Source organism: Microplitis mediator, chromosome 3, assembly GCF_029852145.1.
Source record: "Microplitis mediator isolate UGA2020A chromosome 3, iyMicMedi2.1, whole genome shotgun sequence".
Lineage (NCBI taxonomy): Eukaryota > Metazoa > Arthropoda > Insecta > Hymenoptera > Braconidae > Microplitis > Microplitis mediator.
The window spans coordinates 7,909,076-7,929,128 of NC_079971.1; the positions used below are offsets into that span (position 1 = coordinate 7,909,076).

The 20,053-nt window shown below is 28.6% G+C and overlaps 2 protein-coding genes across 2 annotated transcripts in view; one reads left to right on the top strand and one right to left on the bottom strand.

Moving 5' to 3' along the window:
- The window catches only part of LOC130666098 (serine/threonine-protein kinase S6KL), a 37,185-nt gene that overhangs the window by 7,611 nt on the left and 9,521 nt on the right, over positions 1-20,053 (top strand). The window lies entirely within an intron of this gene.
- LOC130666097 (protein bangles and beads-like) lies at positions 919-4,406 on the bottom strand. The gene is made up of 4 exons (XM_057466770.1): positions 4,337-4,406; positions 4,169-4,235; positions 2,658-3,158; positions 919-2,569 (listed from the first exon to the last, which is right to left on the bottom strand). The coding sequence occupies exons 3-4, from the start codon at positions 3,144-3,146 to the stop codon at positions 1,574-1,576; spliced, it is 1,485 nt and encodes a 494-aa protein (XP_057322753.1). The 5' UTR covers positions 3,147-3,158; positions 4,169-4,235; positions 4,337-4,406; the 3' UTR covers positions 919-1,573.

Below are 20,053 nucleotides of genomic sequence, written 5' to 3' on the forward strand. Positions count from 1 at the left end.
GTATCCCATGAATTAAACTTGCAATAAGCATTATTCAGAAACTGTTGAGAAATTTTTCGGTACGTTTATATAGTATGTACTCAGTTTGTATATACATACCATGTACTTATAACTCAAACGACCTGAGTGCTTGCTTTTAAATGAACAAAAAAACGACTTTTTTTCCCACATACGCATCCCATATTTATTGATGCAACGAAGAATCATGTCTGTAGTACTTACGTATCGTCAATTACATTCTCTTATTACTTTCCTTGTATGTTCTCTCTTACATTACATTGTATGATGATAATATATGTGATACTATATAATAGTAAGTCGACGGGAAGTATTCGATTATTGACTATATACTTGATAAAGCTATTTTTTTTTTTTTTTTTTATACTCATACTTAATACTTATTTATAATTTAAAAATTTATCATATCCTTCTTCATATATTTATTTTTTCTTCAACTAAAAATATATAATTTAATAATTTAAAGTTTTATAAAAATATCGGAATTTAGGATGGAAGTTTAATTGGAAAGGTTAAATAAAAACATTAAATTCATTTTTTTAATAATAATTAGAAATCATTATTATTATAGTAACGATGTTGATAGCAATAATACAAATCAATAATAATTATAAAATTAAATAATATTATTGGTACCGTCACTAAACGTATTAATAATAAAAATCATCATATCAATAATTAATAATAAAAATAATAATATTAATAATAATAATAATAATAATAATAATAATAAAAATAATGACACGTAAGCTAGAGAAACGTAAGAAAAAAATTAAATCCTACATGAGTGCATCGTGGGAATTGAAAAAAATAAAATGAAGGATTGGGATATACAAACATGGATTCGGAATTTCATAAGGATAAAGGACACTGTGAAAGAAAGGGAGGGGGGACGTGTAGTAATGTCAAATATAAATGGAGAGAGTTATTAATGTAATTAATAAATTGGTGAGTGAGTAAATGAGCAAGTAAGTAAGTTAACGATAAAAGGTGAGATGATAAAAAAAAAAATAAAATAAAATAAAAACAATGTAAGGAGAGCTTATCGTCGCGATGAACAGCAATCGATAATTGTTCAGCGCGACGAAATTTAAATCACGGCGTCCCGAGTGGTTCGAGCTCGAATTAAGAGAAAAAATGTTTTTTTTTTTTTATTAATAATAATATAATTATTTAATAAAAAAAAATGTATTATGTCTCTTCGAGGTCGCAGCGCGCTAGGGAACGTGATGACTCTTCGATTATTACATTTAAATCCATCGTATTTTGGCCCCTCACCATCTCTCTCCTTATTCCAACAGCCGGCGTTATCTCGATTATTCTTATATCATCATTACATTCAGTCATTTAAACATACATTCAACATCGTTCAAGCATACTAATTCGATTATTCTAGCCCATTCTTTTTTTCTCTTTCGCTCATTCGCGTTTTCTCTCTCGCTCTCTTCTTTTATTTTGTTTGTTTTTTTTTTTTTTTATTTTATTAAAAGAGATGGGTCAATGAATGTAGACCAGAATACGTCTGATCCTCGTCGAACTATTAAACTTGATATACTCAGTTTTCCTTCAATTCTTGAGGTTTTGGCAATTCCTCGGGTTTTGGATCGATTTTTTTAGTTTCAGCAGCCTTGGGTTCCACTAATTTTTCTTTCTTCTCATCAGATTTATCTTCCTCACTGGATTTTTCTTCAGAACTTGAAGAGTCCTCAGCCTTGACAGGTTCAATTGTTTCTTTTACAGCATCAGCTGCACCAGATTTAGCAATTATCGTTTCAGCAACAGGTACTGCTTTAGGTTGTGACGTCTCAGCTACAACAACTGGTTCAGATGCTTGTGGTTGTTCTGCGGCAGCTTGTTCACTAGCGATTGGTGCACTTTTAACTTGAGCAGCTGGTTCTACGGCTTTAATTTCACTGGATTGTTCTTTTTCTTTCTCAGCCTCAATAGTAATGGGTGCAGCAGCAGCAGCAGCAGCATCAGCTGGAACAACGGCTGGCTCTAATGCCTTAACACTGGGTTCATCTTTAATTTCTTCAGGTTTCTTTTCTTCTTTGGCTGCTTCAACTGCTTCAACTTTTGTTTCAGCTGCAAGTAAAGCTGGTTCTTCTTTTTTGTCTTCTAATTTTTTTTCTGGCACATCAGAGGCAGCAGCACCTTCAGTACTGAATGCAGGTGCAGCAGATGCTGAAACGGATGTTGCAGCCGATCCTGAGGCAGCCGATCCTGCGGCAGCAGCAGATGGAGATTCATCTTCAGTACCACGAGTTACTCGGTCAGTCTTGTCATCAGCTTTAGCTTCTTTCTTAATTTCTTCTTTCTTTTCCTCTTCTTTTTTCTCTTCAACAATTGCTGGCTCTATTTTTGATTCCTTAGCAGCTTCAGGTTGAGCAGGCGCTAATGCTTCTGGAATAGCAGCTGCTGATTTTACAGCTGGTTCAGATGCAATTTCACTAGCAACTGGTTTTGAAATATCTGCTGATTTTTCCTCGTTCTTTGGTTCAACAGTTTCTTCCTGTGGTGCACTTTTACCAATTGGTGCAATTGCCTCTGGCTGTAAAACAAAAATAACTCAGTTAATTTATTTAATAAATTAAAATTTTATAAACATCCTAAATATTTATATAAAAATTATAATTTACCTTGCTTTCAACTGGAGCTGCTGGTACGGGGGCAGAAATTGGAGCTGGAGCTTCAACAGGTGTAATGCTTTCAGCAACAGGCTCTGAAGCCAATGTTTTCAATTGTTCTTCCTTCTTTTCCGGTACTTCTGTTTTCTTCTCTTCAATGATTATTTTCTCTTCAGCTGGTTTAGCTTCTTCTTTCTTTTCTTCTTTCTTTTCCGGCAATGCTTCAGGCTTGTCAGCGAGTCTCGCTTGCTGGTGTTGGTGAGAAGCATCATGAGCTTCATGAGCTTCATGAGCTTTGTGTGCCTCAGGAGTTTCATTTTCTTTGTGTTCAGTAACAACTGGTGCTGTTTCAACAGTCTCTCGCCTTAACACGTGTTGTACCGAACTCTTTTCCAATGGTACCACTGGTAGTGGGTCTGATGAACCAGGCTCAGCGACTGGCATCACCATAACAGTTTTTACTGCCAGGGCACATACAAATGCTGCCAAAATAACCTTCATTTTGATTTATATCTAAACAAAGAACAAAAAAAATATATTATTATTATTATTCCAACTATTACTTAAAATTTAAAGTTATAAAATATAAAGATTTATATTAACAGATGATTGATGTTACTAAACGGACGTTGGGCACGAGACAAGGGACAATAAGTTGAAGAGAGAGTTTGATTCAATATCTGAAATAAGGGGAGGTCGTTGACGAGGATAAGTGACATTGAACTGAATGCTTTTAACATGTCGAGAGTATTATATAGAGTTAATGACAGGATGCGACATTCATTTTAACACTCTTCATATCTGTCAAATCGTTATCAAAATTAAAATTCGTTTCTTCTTTATTAAAAAATAAAAAATTTTTAAATTGTACTTATTTTTTAAACAATAAAAAAGGGAACGATAAGTGAGTTTATAACGCGCACAGGACGTAATAAAAGGAAATGGCATTGATTATGTTAAGAGATCCCTCTATTACTTCATCAACTGTATCAAAGTTGTTATAAGAACGAACAAGAGTTAAAAAAAAAAAAAATCAACGTGTCTCTTGCTTATATCTTTCTTTAGTAGTCAAATTATTCATACTATTGTAACTGTAATTGTAATAGTACCTTATTATTATTTTTTTTATAAATTAAAAATATTGTTTTCGTGAGTATTTTGTAATGTCGCGGTAAAATTAAATTAGTGGACAAAAATTTTTATTTAAAACGACTGATTAATTTTCACGAGTTATTATAATAATAATAATTATTTAAAAAAGTTGTTGCATTATTGTATGATGACAAGAGAATAGGAAACAGTACAGTAGCAGTAGCAGGTCAAGTTATTGCTAAATTCACAAGACCCATATTACGAAACCCTTTTTTAATCTCTTTATAAGGAGTTACTTAAATTCACTTGCAATTTAGTATAATTATTTACACAAAGAATTTAAATTTAATTTAAAAAAAAAACATTATTTTCTATTTTTCTTTTTTTTTTTTTAAATGAATTTTGATTAGTAATAAATAATAAATACTCACTTTTAAATCCTGTTGGAGGAAATAAAAAACTTGATCCTTGATTTTTCACGAAAGAAACTCCTCCAAACTAATTAAGCGATGAAAATATATAAAACAAGTTCAAGTTTAATAATAATATTTTTAAAAAATGAATATGCGCGTACGCGTTTACAATAATTGAATAGGAACCTGATTGAGGGACCGTAGCAGGCGATCGTGAGGAAGATTGGGTCGTGTGTCGAGTCAGAATCGACGAACCGCGGTTTATATACCCCAGTCTGTAGCTACCCAACAACTCTTCGGGTCGTACCGAGGGACCCCGAAGCTTCCTCCCGCTTCTCCTCCCTTTACTCCTACATCTACTTCAGGGGACCAGCAACAGTACCAGCCAACAGGAACATCAGCAGATCCAACAGCAACAGAAACTTCTCCCTCTTTTACTCGTCTCTTTATAGCGTCTCTTCAACAACGTCTTTCTTACCTATATTCCATCTTCTTTCTCTCATTGCTTGCTTTTTTTAAATATATTTTTTACATCTCTCTTTAATCTCGAGTCTTTAGTTCTTGGTCTCTAGTCCTCAATCCTCGATCCTCGTTCCATCCATATGAAATTCGTGCTGCCTAAATCGGCATCGGATATGCTCGGTCATTGTAGGACCAAGTGAACAACAATATCACCGAATCTTCAGCTGTGATTAATTATTTGTAAAAGCTCTTCTTGATGCTTCTGCTTTTAGGTGATTCTCTTGTCCTGATAATACAAATCTTTCCATCACCTAAAATTATTTGTTTATTTTTATTATTTTACTCCCCATATAGAGACATATTACATCAGTCAATTGATAGTTTAAGTAATGGAAAAATTTCTTCACTTTAAAAAATATCAACGGCTTGTTTTTTTCCGTAGCCGTTGGATCTTACAGATAATAAAAAAGAACAACAAAAGTTGGCTAAACTTTTTTTTATTCTTATTTTAAATCTAGTCTTCTCGTATTACTAACGGTTTAGAATAAAATACTAGACGAATGGAAGCTGTCGGATAAATCAACGGCGCTTGCTTGAATTTTTTCACTATTAATTTATGGCATAAATTTTATTTACAAGATTATTTTAAATAAAAAAAAAATACGCGTAAATAATAAAATGCTTATTAATAGTGACCTACTTAAAGTTCTCATGATCATAGATTATAGACGCTAGTATAAAAAAAAACAACAACAACAAAATTATTATATATAATTATATTTAATTGACATACGTAGGTGTTGTTTCCTTTAAATTTATTAATTTATTTTAACAGTTTGTAAAATTAAAGTTAACTAGTTTTTTTTTTTTTTTTTTTTCGTTAAAATACTTAAAAATACATTGCGAGAAAAAATAACTTTTAGGAGAAAAATATTATATTTATTTTTATTAAAAAATCATGTTATTGGAAATTTTAATTCGAATATCTTTTTTAGTGGAAAATTTGAAAATTTCATTTAAAATCCCGCACAAAAAAATAAACAAATAACATATATGTCCCCTATAGCCGATACATCGATGCATATATGTCACATATATATTTTTTCGTGTGGGATCATTTTCTTAATCGAAGAAATCTGAGCACAGCTCGAGATATGCTGATCTTTTTTTTTGTTTGGAGTACTGTAAATAAACTTCGATTTTCTTCTGTTTTCAACTTAAATATAGAATTAATAATGTAATAATTTTTATTGATTTGCTACCTCAAAAAATATCGTTTTTACAAAAGTTAATTTTTTTTCAGTGTATAATTCATTTATTAAATAGTATATCTGTTATAGATACTTGGTACGTTATAAATTATCACTAATTTTATTTAACACAAACGGTTTTCGATTACTTAGCATCTTATTTCATACGTCATTAAATATCACAAGACAATGATAAAAAAAAATCTAAACAACAAATAAAAAAAAAAAGTTTTTAAATGTATTTATAAAGTTACTTATATTAATAGACTTTTTTAAATATAATAACTTCCGTGATATTTAAATATGAGTATATTTGTTTAATAGGTGATTTATTTATTTATTTTTTATATTTTTTTTTATTATTCTAAGTTAATAGTTTCGTATAACCAGTGATTGCTAACCGTTACGTCCCGTTAGTAAGATTGCAATATAGAGGCGGACAAGGATAAAAAGACTTAAAACTTTTTATTTTTAAGACGTGGCATTAATTTTATTTAAAAAATTTTAAAGTTAATCATGGCTGTTATTAAATAATAAGCATACTAATATAAATTAGTTACAGCTTTTTATTTTTTCTAAATAATAATAATAATACAAGTGGATAATATAGTTAGTAGCTGTATTGTAAAAAAACATAGTTTAAAAGTACTTATATAAAAATACAAATATGTTTATAAATACAGTATTTAATAAATAAAATACTATTTGCAAATACTTTATTACATGCAGATAATTTTTTAGTAAAAATTACCCATAAAGTTTGATACTGTGAAAACATCTAGTCAGCAACTAGATTTTTACTATGACGTTATATTATAGTATATTAGTAGAAATGACACTTCATATAGGGGGGGGGGCAAAACGGGATACTTAAGGGAATACTAAGATTTCGAGGACTTAAATACGCTAAATCTTTTTTTTTAATGATATTCAAATTAAATAGAAAAAATTTTCAGTTGCTGTTAAAAAAAAAATTTCATTTTTGCGGGCAAAATGGGATACCTTCTAAAAAAAGTGAAAAAAAAAAATATCTGAATAATAAATAAATTTTTTTATAATTAATTTACAAAAAAAAAATTATATTTTACATAATTATTGAATACAAAGGAAGAAAAAAAAATTTTTAATAGTTTTTATCATAAATCAAGTCATTAATATTTTTCGACTGACACTCGATTTTTGAAAAAGCTTAATAAAAAAAAATATAAAATAATGCTCAATTATATTTACAAAATTGATTTTGGAATGTTTGAAAAACATTTAGAAAAAAATTTTGTTTTTATAAAATTTAAGGGGTACCCCGTTTTACCCTACCTTGCTTTGCCCTCCCCCTCTCCCGATCTCTATATGTTATCAAGTTCTATATTTTACAATGTGCATAGGAAAAATTTAGGTATTTACTACTTGTGCCCAAACAGTTTAGCTAATTTTTACTAAAAATTTTATATTTTTGGAAAACATTTTTAATAATTTATTAAAAGTATTTTATTAAATTTACTTATAAGAAATATATTATTAAAAGTATGTGGATACACGGGTGCTAAAAAATATATTGAAGAAAAAAATTTTTGAGGATAATTTATTAAAAGTGTTATATTTTAATATATATTGGTAATAGTAATAATAATGGGTTTTGTTTACACGACTTTGTCTTGTGCAAAAAAAAAAGTAATACCAGGTATTAATTTATGGAAAATGATGTGAAAAAATTTTGAACAAAACAGACAATTTATAAATTTTAAATGAATCAATAAATTGAATAAAAGAATGAAATTGAAAAAAGGCGTGTACTGATTTTTTATTGATTCAAATACGCATTTTTAAATTTTTATTCTATTTACATTTTATTTATTTATTCAAAAATTTAAAAAATTGACACTTGTTAGTTACATTCACACTCATTGGAATTTAAATTTGTCGGTATTTTTAAAATTTTAAGTACCCAATTTTTAAAATAAAATACTGATTTTGTCCATCTTTGGTCTTTATCAAAGTAATCCAGATGTCTATTTAAATGTTTATATTTTTGAACTAATGATATTTTTGGAACCTTCATGGGAAGAAATTCATATTTGGCTTCTATATAATCCACCTAAAAATATTCAAATGTAATATTTTTTACTTAAATATGTAAAAAAACCATAGCTGTAGAATCCATCCCCTCCTCAGTGAATCAATTTTTTTTAACTTACATTCTCTGCAATTTATTTTTTAAGATACGAGCTCTAATATTGACTGAATGGCATATGTAACTGAATTGAGGAATATAACACCTTGCATTAAAAAAAAAAAAAATTAAACCTACACGGCGAAAATTATCTAACAAATTTTACTCGTTTATTGAGAGTAAAACGAGGCCAAGATGAATAATTACTCTTCTGTTTCCAGATATTGTTCAGTTACAGAGTGACAAATTCTGAATTTTCAGTAAATTTTAACTGAAAAAGAGTAAAAAATAAAACAAAGGGTTCTAGTTTTAATTTTTTTCTTATTTCTTTTATTTTTGCCCCAGGTTTACCCTAAAACGTAGGGTAAATTTTACCAAAAAATCATCTCTGTATATACATAATAATAACTACTATATAAATATTATTTAAAAATAAACATTATGCTGGAGAAAAATATTTGAAATTGATTACACTTAGATGGCTGTTAGCCTTATGATCTTTTACAGTCGAGTGACCAATACAAGGTCACACTTAGCTTATACGCGCTCTCTTCTAATGCATTCCCTTGCATTGGCTCGTGCTTCTTCTGCAGTACATTGAACGTACATACTTATTTTTATTTTTAATACTCATACAATATTTTCACACACAACTACATGCATCCATAAATATATACATATATACATTAGTATGTAATACATGGGAATATGTTAATGTAATTAATATTTAAACGGAGAAATAAAATTATTACACCTGAATAATATAAAACCTTTAGGTTTGTAGATTCAACATTTCCTTCTGTGGTTATTAAATTTTTTTTTTTGCTTCGTCACATTATTATTTTTCTGCATTTGTAGAAAATAAACATTATATCTCTCATGCAATTACATTATTTTATTTTTAGTTTTATTCATATTTATATATATATTTTAATGATCTAAACTATTTTAAGAATAATTTTAAATTTATATAATGATCCTCTTAAGTTTAAATTAATCTCAAGACACAATCCGGTTTTCCTTGTATCGTTGAGTGAGTTTGTGTTAGAACGCACCCTTCAAAGTTCGGTCACACGATATTTTTTATATCAAGTTTTTTTTTTCAAAGTCTATTTTTAGTATACGTATACTTATGGGTAGATATTATATTTAACATGAAACAGATTTTCAAATCCATTTAGAAAAATCCCTGAAAAATAAATTTTCCAGATGAAAAGAAAAAATAAGTGATCTTTTCATGTCTAACTGAAATACGAGAAGTCGTACGTTAAGTAAAAAACTGATATATATTATTAGATAAAAAAATAAAAATCATATCAGTATTTGTTTGTGTATTTAAAAAAAATATTTTCACACGATAATGAATTTAAATTTAGATAAAAAAAAATTTGTATAAATATTTTATTTCAAATAAAATAAAAATTTCGTTACGAAGGACATTAGTCCTATAGAAAGACTTTAATATGATATGGTGTGGATAAAGAGAATTATATGGCACCTATACGTAGAGCATTGAGAATCCGAGGTGAAGAAGAAGAGGAAAAAGAAAAGAGAAGGACCTTGGGCTCCTTGTGGTGTATAATGACAACGTTAGACGAACATTTGCGTTAAAATGCCATAATATTGCTGGCACGAAGTACATTGCAGATGCGGATCTTTCTCACTTTCTGATTAGACCGTAGATGTTATGCTAAAAATGGCCAACAAAATAACAACAGAAACATACTAATTGAGACCTCACTATTTCCTATCATGGATTATTCAATTCTATTAGGTCATCGACACGTTGTAAGATAAATTATTAATAAAAATTGTCACTGGATTGAATAAATTCCATAGGGTATTAATATTATTGTGTTTATCATCATAAATAAAAAATATGGTGACAATTATAAATTTTGACAAATGACCATAGTGATGTGAAAAACGAATGAATATCATTGGAGGCGCCCGACATCACCAGCAGCACTAAACCCAACGGCGAAGATGATGATAAAGAGTATGCGGGGAAAGGGTTTTTAAGAGAAGCAGCGTCCGGCTACTAAGACTAAGTTAGGATGAGGATAGCAACGATTATCTTAACGATCCCTTGCAGCAAAACCTGAACAGCAACTCGTTCCGGCTCGTTCCGTCCCTACTCTTATATATACTATGGTACGCCATATATACCATCGCTCTACCACTATCTCCTCATGGATAGGATGCAACTCTTCTTCTTCTTCTTCTTCTTCTTCATATTCTTATTATTTGGTTTTCAAAGTCATGAAACTTGTCTTTTCTTAACTAAAATTAAAGTCACTGACTTAAACAAAGTGAAGAAAATCACTCCCTTACATCAAACGATATATAATTGTCGACAAAGCACTCAAACAGTTGACAAAATTATAAATTTAAAAAATATATAAATAATAAATTTAAAACTTGAACTTGATGAATTGAAACAAACAACCAGAGAGTGCAACGACTGGACGATGAAGCTATGCATGCTCCTTTGAAGTTAAATTACAAGAAACTCCGCGGGCAAGGACGCACTAGCGCGGTCGATGTACGATCGAAAGTTTTGTATACATATGTATGATATATATATATGGGATATAAGTTGGAGAAGTAGTTGTCAGTAAGGTTTTAAGATTTTGTCGGTGAGTGTATGCAGGTGTACAGGTGTATAATGCGTTACACAGGTATTACAGGTATTATCTGTATTACATGTATTACGAGTATTATACGGACGTACGTGCGACCTCGAGAAAAACATGTCTGTATTATCTTCTTTGTCTCTTTTCTCTTAAAAATTTTTTTCTTTGCCATAGATGCTTTTAATATTATTTCATAAATATCAGTTATCTCTAATAATAACACAAGAGTCAATACCCGATCGGTACTTAAGATTTGATCAATAGTATAGTGTAATATTTTTAAGCAAGAAATGAATCGATGAAAGAAAAATTTATTGAATTAGAATTTAATATTCACAATTTTTTAAGTTTTAAAATATAAAAATTAATTTTTTGAATTTTGTCTAAATTCTGACTTTAAATATTTTAGCAGAAGTAACTTTGACGCTTGTAAATATAAAAAAATTGACATTATTTATTATGAGAATTTTTTCTGATCGAAAAGAGAGTATTCAAAAAGTTTAGAAGTGATTCATAATTTTTAAACTTTTTCGAGTCAAAAATAAAAAGCCAATGAAGCGATTGAAACAAAAATTAAAAAAAAAAAGTATTTTTATAGTTCTACTTGTAGACTTTCATGCTGTTTGCCAAAACTCCATGTTTTTAAGTAACATGAAAATTTAAAATAATTATTCACTATAAAAATAATAGCAAAGTTAAAATGTATTGTATGTAACGTCAGTAAATTTAATCCACAAGGACGTTAGAAAAAAAATTGTGGACACTTGAAAAGTGATGAACTTGACAAATGAAGACCTATATTTGTCAGTAGTAGAATGACATTCATCAAGAGGCGCCAAGAGGGTCAAACGCTCCATGTATCGTACATACATATTTAATCTACGCATTTAATATTACTTTTGAGAAAAAATTATGCACATCACGCGCGAGACAAGGAGATCCACGATCCTCCATTCATAGTTCTCACTTCCATCTGACGTCCGGCCGAGTATCAAGTATTATTTACTACAAACATTACCATTACTTGTATCATTATTATTATAATATGCGTCATATATTAATAGATAATTACACTTATCACAAAATATATCGCGATACAGGTGTCAAGGCAATCAGGCATGACGCAAGAATAGAAATCGCACATTAAACTATTTCAAATAAAACATTTTATAAAAATTTTATTTATATAAATTTTTATCTACATTGTTATTCAAGTCTTATAACAAAATGTATATTTTATATCCGGGTGTTATTGTCTAAATTTGGCTATCGAGGTCAGTAAACAAGGTTTATCACGTATATTTTTCCAAGGTATTAAATTTAAATTCAATTCAAAAGAATAACAACTTGCTAATCGTGTTTGATTAATCATTATTTACGAAAAAAATATGTCTATCAGTTTTGATGTCCGATAGCTTCAAACTCTTACAAAACTCATAGTAAAAGTAATTAATATATACATGTATATATCATAGATTACTTTATATGTGATTTATTACACTATTTATTTATGAATAAAGTAATTAAAAAAAAAAAAAAAATTATCAATAGTCACGAGGCTTTGAACTACGCATTAAAATAAGTTTCGATGGATACGAATGAGGAAAAATAAGAAGAAGTTGAAGAACACGTGATTTAAATTCATTATTGGTGTAACTCTTGTTGAGTCACACGTTTTTTTTTATTTTATTTTTTTTTCCGGTTCTGATTATGTTTGAGATAAATCGTGACGTTACTGGGGATGTGAGGAGGTCATAGGATTTTAAACATATTATCATGTGCACAAATAAAAGTAAGATTTAAAAGGAGAACTAAGATGAAATCTACCATAATGTTAAGGCGGTAAATAATCGAGGACCGAATAAAAGATTGACGGAATAGAAAAACGAGAAAAACTAATGCCGCCTAAGAAAACAGGATTAGTAGTCAGAGTATTTTATGCAAGGCGTCAACTCAGACGCGATGCCTTTTCTTTGCTATCTTTTCAATGTCGTCTTGAATGGTATCATGAACTCCAGAATAACGTGAGAAACCTCACACAACGTAGATAATCAGAATTTAATTAATTATTTATTTATTTATATATTTATATACTAATTCTTTATTTTTTATTATTAAATTTTTTTTTACTGTTGTACTTCAACGAGATGCTGGTCCCGCATTCATATTCATTCATATTTAATTTCCGGCCGAATTCCATCAGGCAATTATTCAATACTTAGTTATCTAATTCAATTCTCGACACCTCGAAAGAATTACATTGTCGTAAGGACTTTTAACTTACACTCTAATTTGTTTAATATTACATACTTATATTTTTACATTTTATTATTTATTTAATTTTTAGTCAAAAAAACTTTTGTTTTTATTTTTACAACTTTTTTTTGTAAGCATTTTATTTTACGTTTTTTAATTGCATTTAATAAATAAATTAAGTTATTAAAATATATCAAAATTATATATTTAGAAAGAACTGAGGCATGATGATCCACAACTTTTTTTTTTTTTACTCCAATTTCATAAAATTTACATATACAACTTTCAGAGTAATCCGAAGTACCGGGAGTACAAAGAAGCAGCTAAAAAATTAAAATTTTTTTTTTGTAAAAATTTTAATAAATTATTACAGATTTATTCAATATAAGTAAAATGAAAGTATTACAGTAATTACCACCAGTAAAAAAAATTATTAAAAAAACAATATTTTTTTGGATCGTTCCGTCATTCCCCAGAATTTTTTTTTTCTGTTAAAATTATTTTAAAATGTCGACGTATTTATTTAAATCAGTTAATTACTTGCTTAAGTTTTCATCGTGTCCAGTCCCCTCTAATTCATAAACTATCATACTCTACAGAAAATAAAAATAAAAATTACTTCTAATTATGGACAATAATAAACATAATTTAGTAATAAAGTATATTATTTAAATTAAATGTTTGAATGGACGTACACAGAAAAAAATAATTACTCGGCACAAAAGATTTTTCTCCCCCAAAGAAATTATTTGCATTATAAATTGAAATAAAAAATTTCTTTGAGTCAAGAAATAATTTTTACTCCTAAGAAAATGTTTGTTTTGATTTTATAATGGAAAATATTTCTTGCGCCAATAAATCCTTTTTTTTCTGTGCATGTATTGCATATTGAAGTCCTACACCTATGTTTGATAGCTTGTCTGCAAAGTATCATGACAACGATGACACGTCTCGAAAGAAAGTTCTCGAAGGCAATTTCCTAATGGCTGTGGACTGGCTTAGCATTGAATTCAATTGAATAATGACCTGAGGACGGAAAGGGGACGCGAAAGGCTGATGCCGCCCAATCATTACCCATCATATCATCCGAGGTGATTATTGCTGTGCCGCGGTTTTTACGCCTTATTATTGTTATTCACGCCCGGATTATATTTGAAACAACTGTTAGCTCAACCCGAACTAATTCGTTTATCATCATTTAATTATCATTAAAATATCTCAACATTAATCATTTTGTATAATTTAAAACTAAATAGTGTACAAACCCAATTTTTAATTAACTATTTTAACAAGACCATGGGATCATGGTCTTGGATGGCAATTATCATTTGAATCATTAATGAGCCAATCATTTTAAATAAACCGTGATATTGTTAATAATATTATACTTAAAAAAAAGGTTACAATGACTCGCATCTAAAATCTGACGCAATATTTAATATATAACCGTCAGTAAAAAGTCAAGAAAAAGAAAAAAAAATATAATTTTGTTATAATATTTAATGACGACACTATTTCTAGTAGACATTAAAATTAATTTGTATTGCAATCACGCGGTTTGCCATCCAGTCATAAAGATATGCTTAAACGTTCTCTTCATCTTTATAATTATTTCATGCAATATATCTCTTTGCCTTGACAATGCAATAACGTTAATCACGATGGCGCCCACATTAATGAATTCGCCGTAACAAATATGAATTTTAAATAACAAATACAAGTTTATTGTACAATCATTTTGTTTTTTTTTTAAATACTACGCGTAATTATGTTGGTAATTATCAGTTGTTAGTTTATGATTTAGTATTAGACATGATTCAGAGATTTTTTTAAATTTTTACTATTTGTAAAATTTATACAATTCAAGTTTACTGCCCGGGCAAAGTGGTCAAAATTTCACTGATTAAAAACTCCGATTTAATCTGTATGAAACTTAATCGGATTTTTATCAGATTCAACCAGAAAATAATAAACTTATTTTCCGATTAAAAGTCAATCGTTAATTTCTGATTATATTGAATTCGAATTTTCCGATCGAAGTTTTTAATCAGGGTTTTCTTGAAAACAACTTTTCTTATTTTTTCTAAGTGCATATTTTCATTTGTTATTTTCCTCAAATAAAGCTGAACGTAACCAACCCTCTTTCTCGCATTCAAAAAAATTCATGGAACTATCTTTATTGCACACTCACAATAAATAAAAATTTAAATCCAATTTTTCTCAAAGACGAATCATAATTTTCGAGAAAATGAAATATTCATTTCCTTGTTATGCCTCAAAAAAGTTTAAAAATTTTTATTTTCTAAAATTTAAATAGCTGTACAGCTGCCCAATTTCAAAACACAGTGATTGACAAATTTTTCGAAATCGATTTTTTAGTATTTTTAAAAAATTTAATTTTTGTCAGTTACTGTGTTTTGAAATTGGGCAGCCGTGTAACCCCTCAAGGAAAAATGAAACACCGTCAATTTACCTTATCCGGTCCTAAAAAAAAAAGAAAAAATTTTTTTTAAGTTTTTCAAAACAACTTAGTGTATCATTTTGTTCTGAGTTTTTCTACATATATGTAAGTCATATTGTAACGAGAGTTAATGCTCCCTGTGGTTTTATTTATTAGATTATTAATAGGCAACTCATGGCCACTGCCCTCATAAATCCCAAGGATTCTTAATGTTCTATCCTCACACCCTCGACCTTCGATTCTTACTATATATTTGAAGTCGACGAATACTTATTCTCTCGTACTATACGGTTATGCATCGGATGAACATCGTCAATACTAATCTTATTATACATATATAGATATGTGTATGTGTGTGTATATTTCTCCAAGTAAAGCATCTCTAAATCCCAAAGGAGAGAATCAAAGAAGACGAGGACATTATATTATGAAAAACAAAAATAAAAAACACAAAAACAAGCAAAAGGGATTGAACGAACAAGCTGAGAAGCAGGTTTAGCTTTTTGCGAGAGCTTCGATGAGCGAACGCATCGTACACGCGAGTCCCTATACGGTAGATACGCAGTGTAGATATATATGTACGTATTTAATATTATGGATGGTGAAGAAGTCAAGAAGGGTAAAGAGAAGTTAAGTCTAAGGTATACCATAGCTACTAACGAAAACAACGAGTTTAAATCTCTCCTTTTATTATTTTTATAATGTTTCTGAATGGCGCGTGAGAAGAGTTCAGAAAACTTGAAATATTTTTACATTTGACGTTTTTCTTGCGGCATTCAACTGGACTCAAAAAGACCTCAACGAATTTTCATGCCGATTAATTTTATAATCTAATTAAGCTTGAATCTCGATCAAGTTTACTCAGTAATTTATAAAATGTCAACGAGAAGTATGATATTATATAACATATATTTTTATAAGATCCTTAAAAAGAAAGCAATTTTTAGCTTCCATGCAACAGAAAGTTTTTAGACCCATCGGATTAGTCGGCTGTCACATTTTTTTAACTGCAGCAGTTAGATAACTAACTAAGGCAGGATAGTGAACATATGTCTATATTTTTATGAGAATTTTGTTGTGATTTATCGTAGGGCTCTTGTGTTAAAACTTAATGGCCGGAATATCTAAACGAAAACTATCGTAGAAATTATTTTTTAACGACTCGATTTACGATTTAGTTTCAAGTTAAAAACAAGTTGAGATTTTGTTTTTAGTCTTCGTTAAAAGAAAAGTATCAGATTGAGTCAGTAAAATTAAAATTAATATTTATAAAACTTTTTAAATTCATATAAAAAATAAAAAATACAAATTACCGTAATTTGGACAAAGAAATATACCAAAAATATCGTTAAAATTAAATCGTGTAACATATTTATCTTTTACGCTGTTATTTACAATAGTTTATATACATATGCATATGGATTTTTTTTGATAAGATAATCTCCGAAAAATAAATATAAGTATTGACGATAAAATGTTTGTAAACATCGTCAATAAATATTTTAGTTACTAAAGTTTTATTTTTTTTAATATATACCATAAAATGACTCACATACAGATAGTAAACATTCTTAAATTGACGTTGATTTTTTCTTTTAAAGACTATGACAAACAATAAAATTTTATAAAAAAAATCTAGAATAATTAATTGGACTGTAAAGTAGAGAAAAATGTCTAAAAATGATACCTGTCAAATAATAATTTAAAAACCTCCTGCAGGCTAGAAACTAACGAGTTTTAATACCTCAGGGACTTAAAAGCTGAGGGTATGGATCCGAAACCAAAACCCGTAATATTTCATACAGATTGTTGTGATATACAGCCCACATGCTTACAGTCGAAAAATTATTTATTTCAACAACAACAAAAGCAAATAAAATAAAAGGACAATTCCTAAAGAGATTATACCGATTAATTCAGACAAGGATCTATTGTTAAAATTTATAATAAATATATTTTTTGTTGTTGTTATTTTCCGCTGCGAACTCGGACCCGGCCCAAGGAAAACAGTTTAACTCCTAGTTAGTAACATATATAGTTTACTATACTTGTCGATGGTTGGTTCGAGATATAAATAGACCTGTGCTACCAATCACCCACCGGGGGATGCTGCAGTAAGAAGACAACTTTGTAATGATGGCTGAGTTGAATTGCTCTACCTTTATACCTTATACCTAGTCTACAGGAGCTCGAATATATATACGACCAACTTGCCCAAGGATATACTCAGGACAGAGAAAAAGATATATATATATATATATATATATATATATATATATATATATAATACTTAACTCTTAACCGAGTCGTTGGACTCTCAAGTTTAAAAATAAACCAACAAGAATTTCCTGTATAAGTTTACTTACACGCGCATTACTATTTTAATGTTTACTTTACAACATGAGAAAATATTAAATGAACAAGTTGCCGGCTTGTTTTCATCCGCCACAGCAAGTAGTCCTTAAAGTATACCCAAGTATTTTCTTGGAATATATTTTATATCTTGAATTATTTCTGACCCAGGTCAGGGCAGACAGCAACTCGATGACGTACAAAATTATTTTTATTACGTCATGTATAATTTCAAATACAATAAATTGATTATTTTATAATTTTATATTAAAAAAATATATATATATTTAATAATATATAAGTGACAAGGTCAATTGATGAACGCACTTTATTTATCGGTAATTCAGAGAAATACAAAGAAATAACAAATAAGTGAAAACATGACAGTAAAATAAAACTTGGTATCATCAAGTTCTCTAGAATTATTTAATCCTTGTTGTTCTTATTTGTATTGTATAGATAGTTTTTATAGTAAAAAGATCAGGTACTCGTCAAACTATACGCTTAAGCTAAGCAAAAGCCAGTTGAAGCTGAATAAAATAATATAAAAAAGGTTGATGGATACTTAGCTGCTCGCGTGTGCAACTTTCTCACTCTTCTTATTCACTCGCGGTATTCGCGAGCTCTCCTGGGGCTCACTGAGTCTTTCTATTTATAGATCCTGGCTATTATCTACGGTGTGTGAGTACCAACCAACCAACTTACCTACCTACCTTCCTCACGAACGATGCGAAACACCGAGGAATAACTCGGTGTAATCCTGCAGGTGCGATTCCTTGTTTTTACATTCATTATTTTACGTTATTATTTTTATTTATTTTAAACTTACATTGTTGCACACAACATACGTTATAGTCCACTGAGAAAAAAATTTACTAACATTTGATGAATTATTTGTATTAAATATTCTACTATATTTATTAAATGTTAGTCTACATAAATTAAATATTTATCTTTTACGTTGACTAAATATTACTAAATTCATAATAACATTTGATAGGCCGCTGTTCAATATTTAGTATAAGAAAAAAATTTTTTAATGCCAAGTTTCGTCAAACGCAATACGTATTAAATTCAACAATATGAATAGAACAACATATTTGTATTTTTTCGAGGATATTTCGTCTCTTCGAAAATATTCTACATCTACTATTCTTATTGAATGACTTGCTGAAGGTTTAAAGAGACGAAATATCCTCGAAAAAATACAAATATGTTATTCCATTCATATTGTTGAATTTAATATGTATTTTTTTTGACCAATCTTAGCATTAAAAACTTTTTTTCTATATTTTACAACAATGGTCGATGAAACTATCAAATAATTTAGCAAAAGTTTATTAATATTTCATAAACTACGCTGAGAGAACAATTTATTTGAGCCAAATAAGATTTGTTTCAGGCAAATAAATCCCATATTTAAATGGACCCAATTAATATTTATTTGAGACACAGATATGGTTCATTTGAATGAAATAATGATTTGTTTATAGTTAACAAATCTTCATTTGGAATATTTTTTCAATCAAGATTTGTTAACTATAAACAAATATATATTTGAATGAAATAAATGATTTTGTTCAGTCAAATAAATCTATTTATTTGGCTCAAATAAATTGTTCTCTCAGTGTATCGTATTGATTATTGATATGTGAGATTTGTACAGTATTCAGACGCTGTATCCTTTAACCTAACATATTGGCTGATAGACGTGTTACAGTTAATAAATGGTTTTCATGTTTGTTTAAATAATAATTAAAGATAAAAAATAAATTACTATGGAAGAATTATTAAAAAAATGGGACATAAAAATTATTTTCAATTTTGATAGTAGTGTGCATATTTACTAATATTTGATAAACTGTTTATCAATATTTCATAAACACATTTAATAATATTTAACAAACCGTTTATTAACATTTGATAATGGTTTACTTGGAAACAATCTAAGTAAACCGTTTACTAAATATTGATAAATTTTATTAATATTTGATAAGCTGTGCTCTCAGTTTCGGTGAATTATGATTTAAAAGAAAAATCTTTAATTCTTCTATTAAAATAATAATTTTGTTAGTTTATTAAAAAAATTAGAAATCTTTAAATACATTTTTTTTATGTGAATTATTTATTTTGATCTTCAATAGATCGGAGTTTAAAAAAAAAAATTCTCAAGCGGCAGAGTTCCCGATGTGATATTATTTGAATTAGTTGATAATTAATTATATATTGTATAAATATTTATCAATAGTCTTTAGAAATTGATAAGAATTTGTAAGAAGTGGGGGTAGTGTTTTGACTTTTGCCGCTAGATGGGTCTAT

Coding starts and splice junctions, on each gene's coding strand:
- LOC130666097 (XM_057466770.1), bottom strand. CDS start 3,146: ATGAAGGTTATTTTGGCAGCATTTGTATGTGCCCTGGCAGTAAAAACT. Junction 2,570..2,657: donor CAGCTCCAGTTGAAAGCAAG/GTAAATTATAAT, acceptor TTTGTTTTACAG/CCAGAGGCAATTGCACCAAT.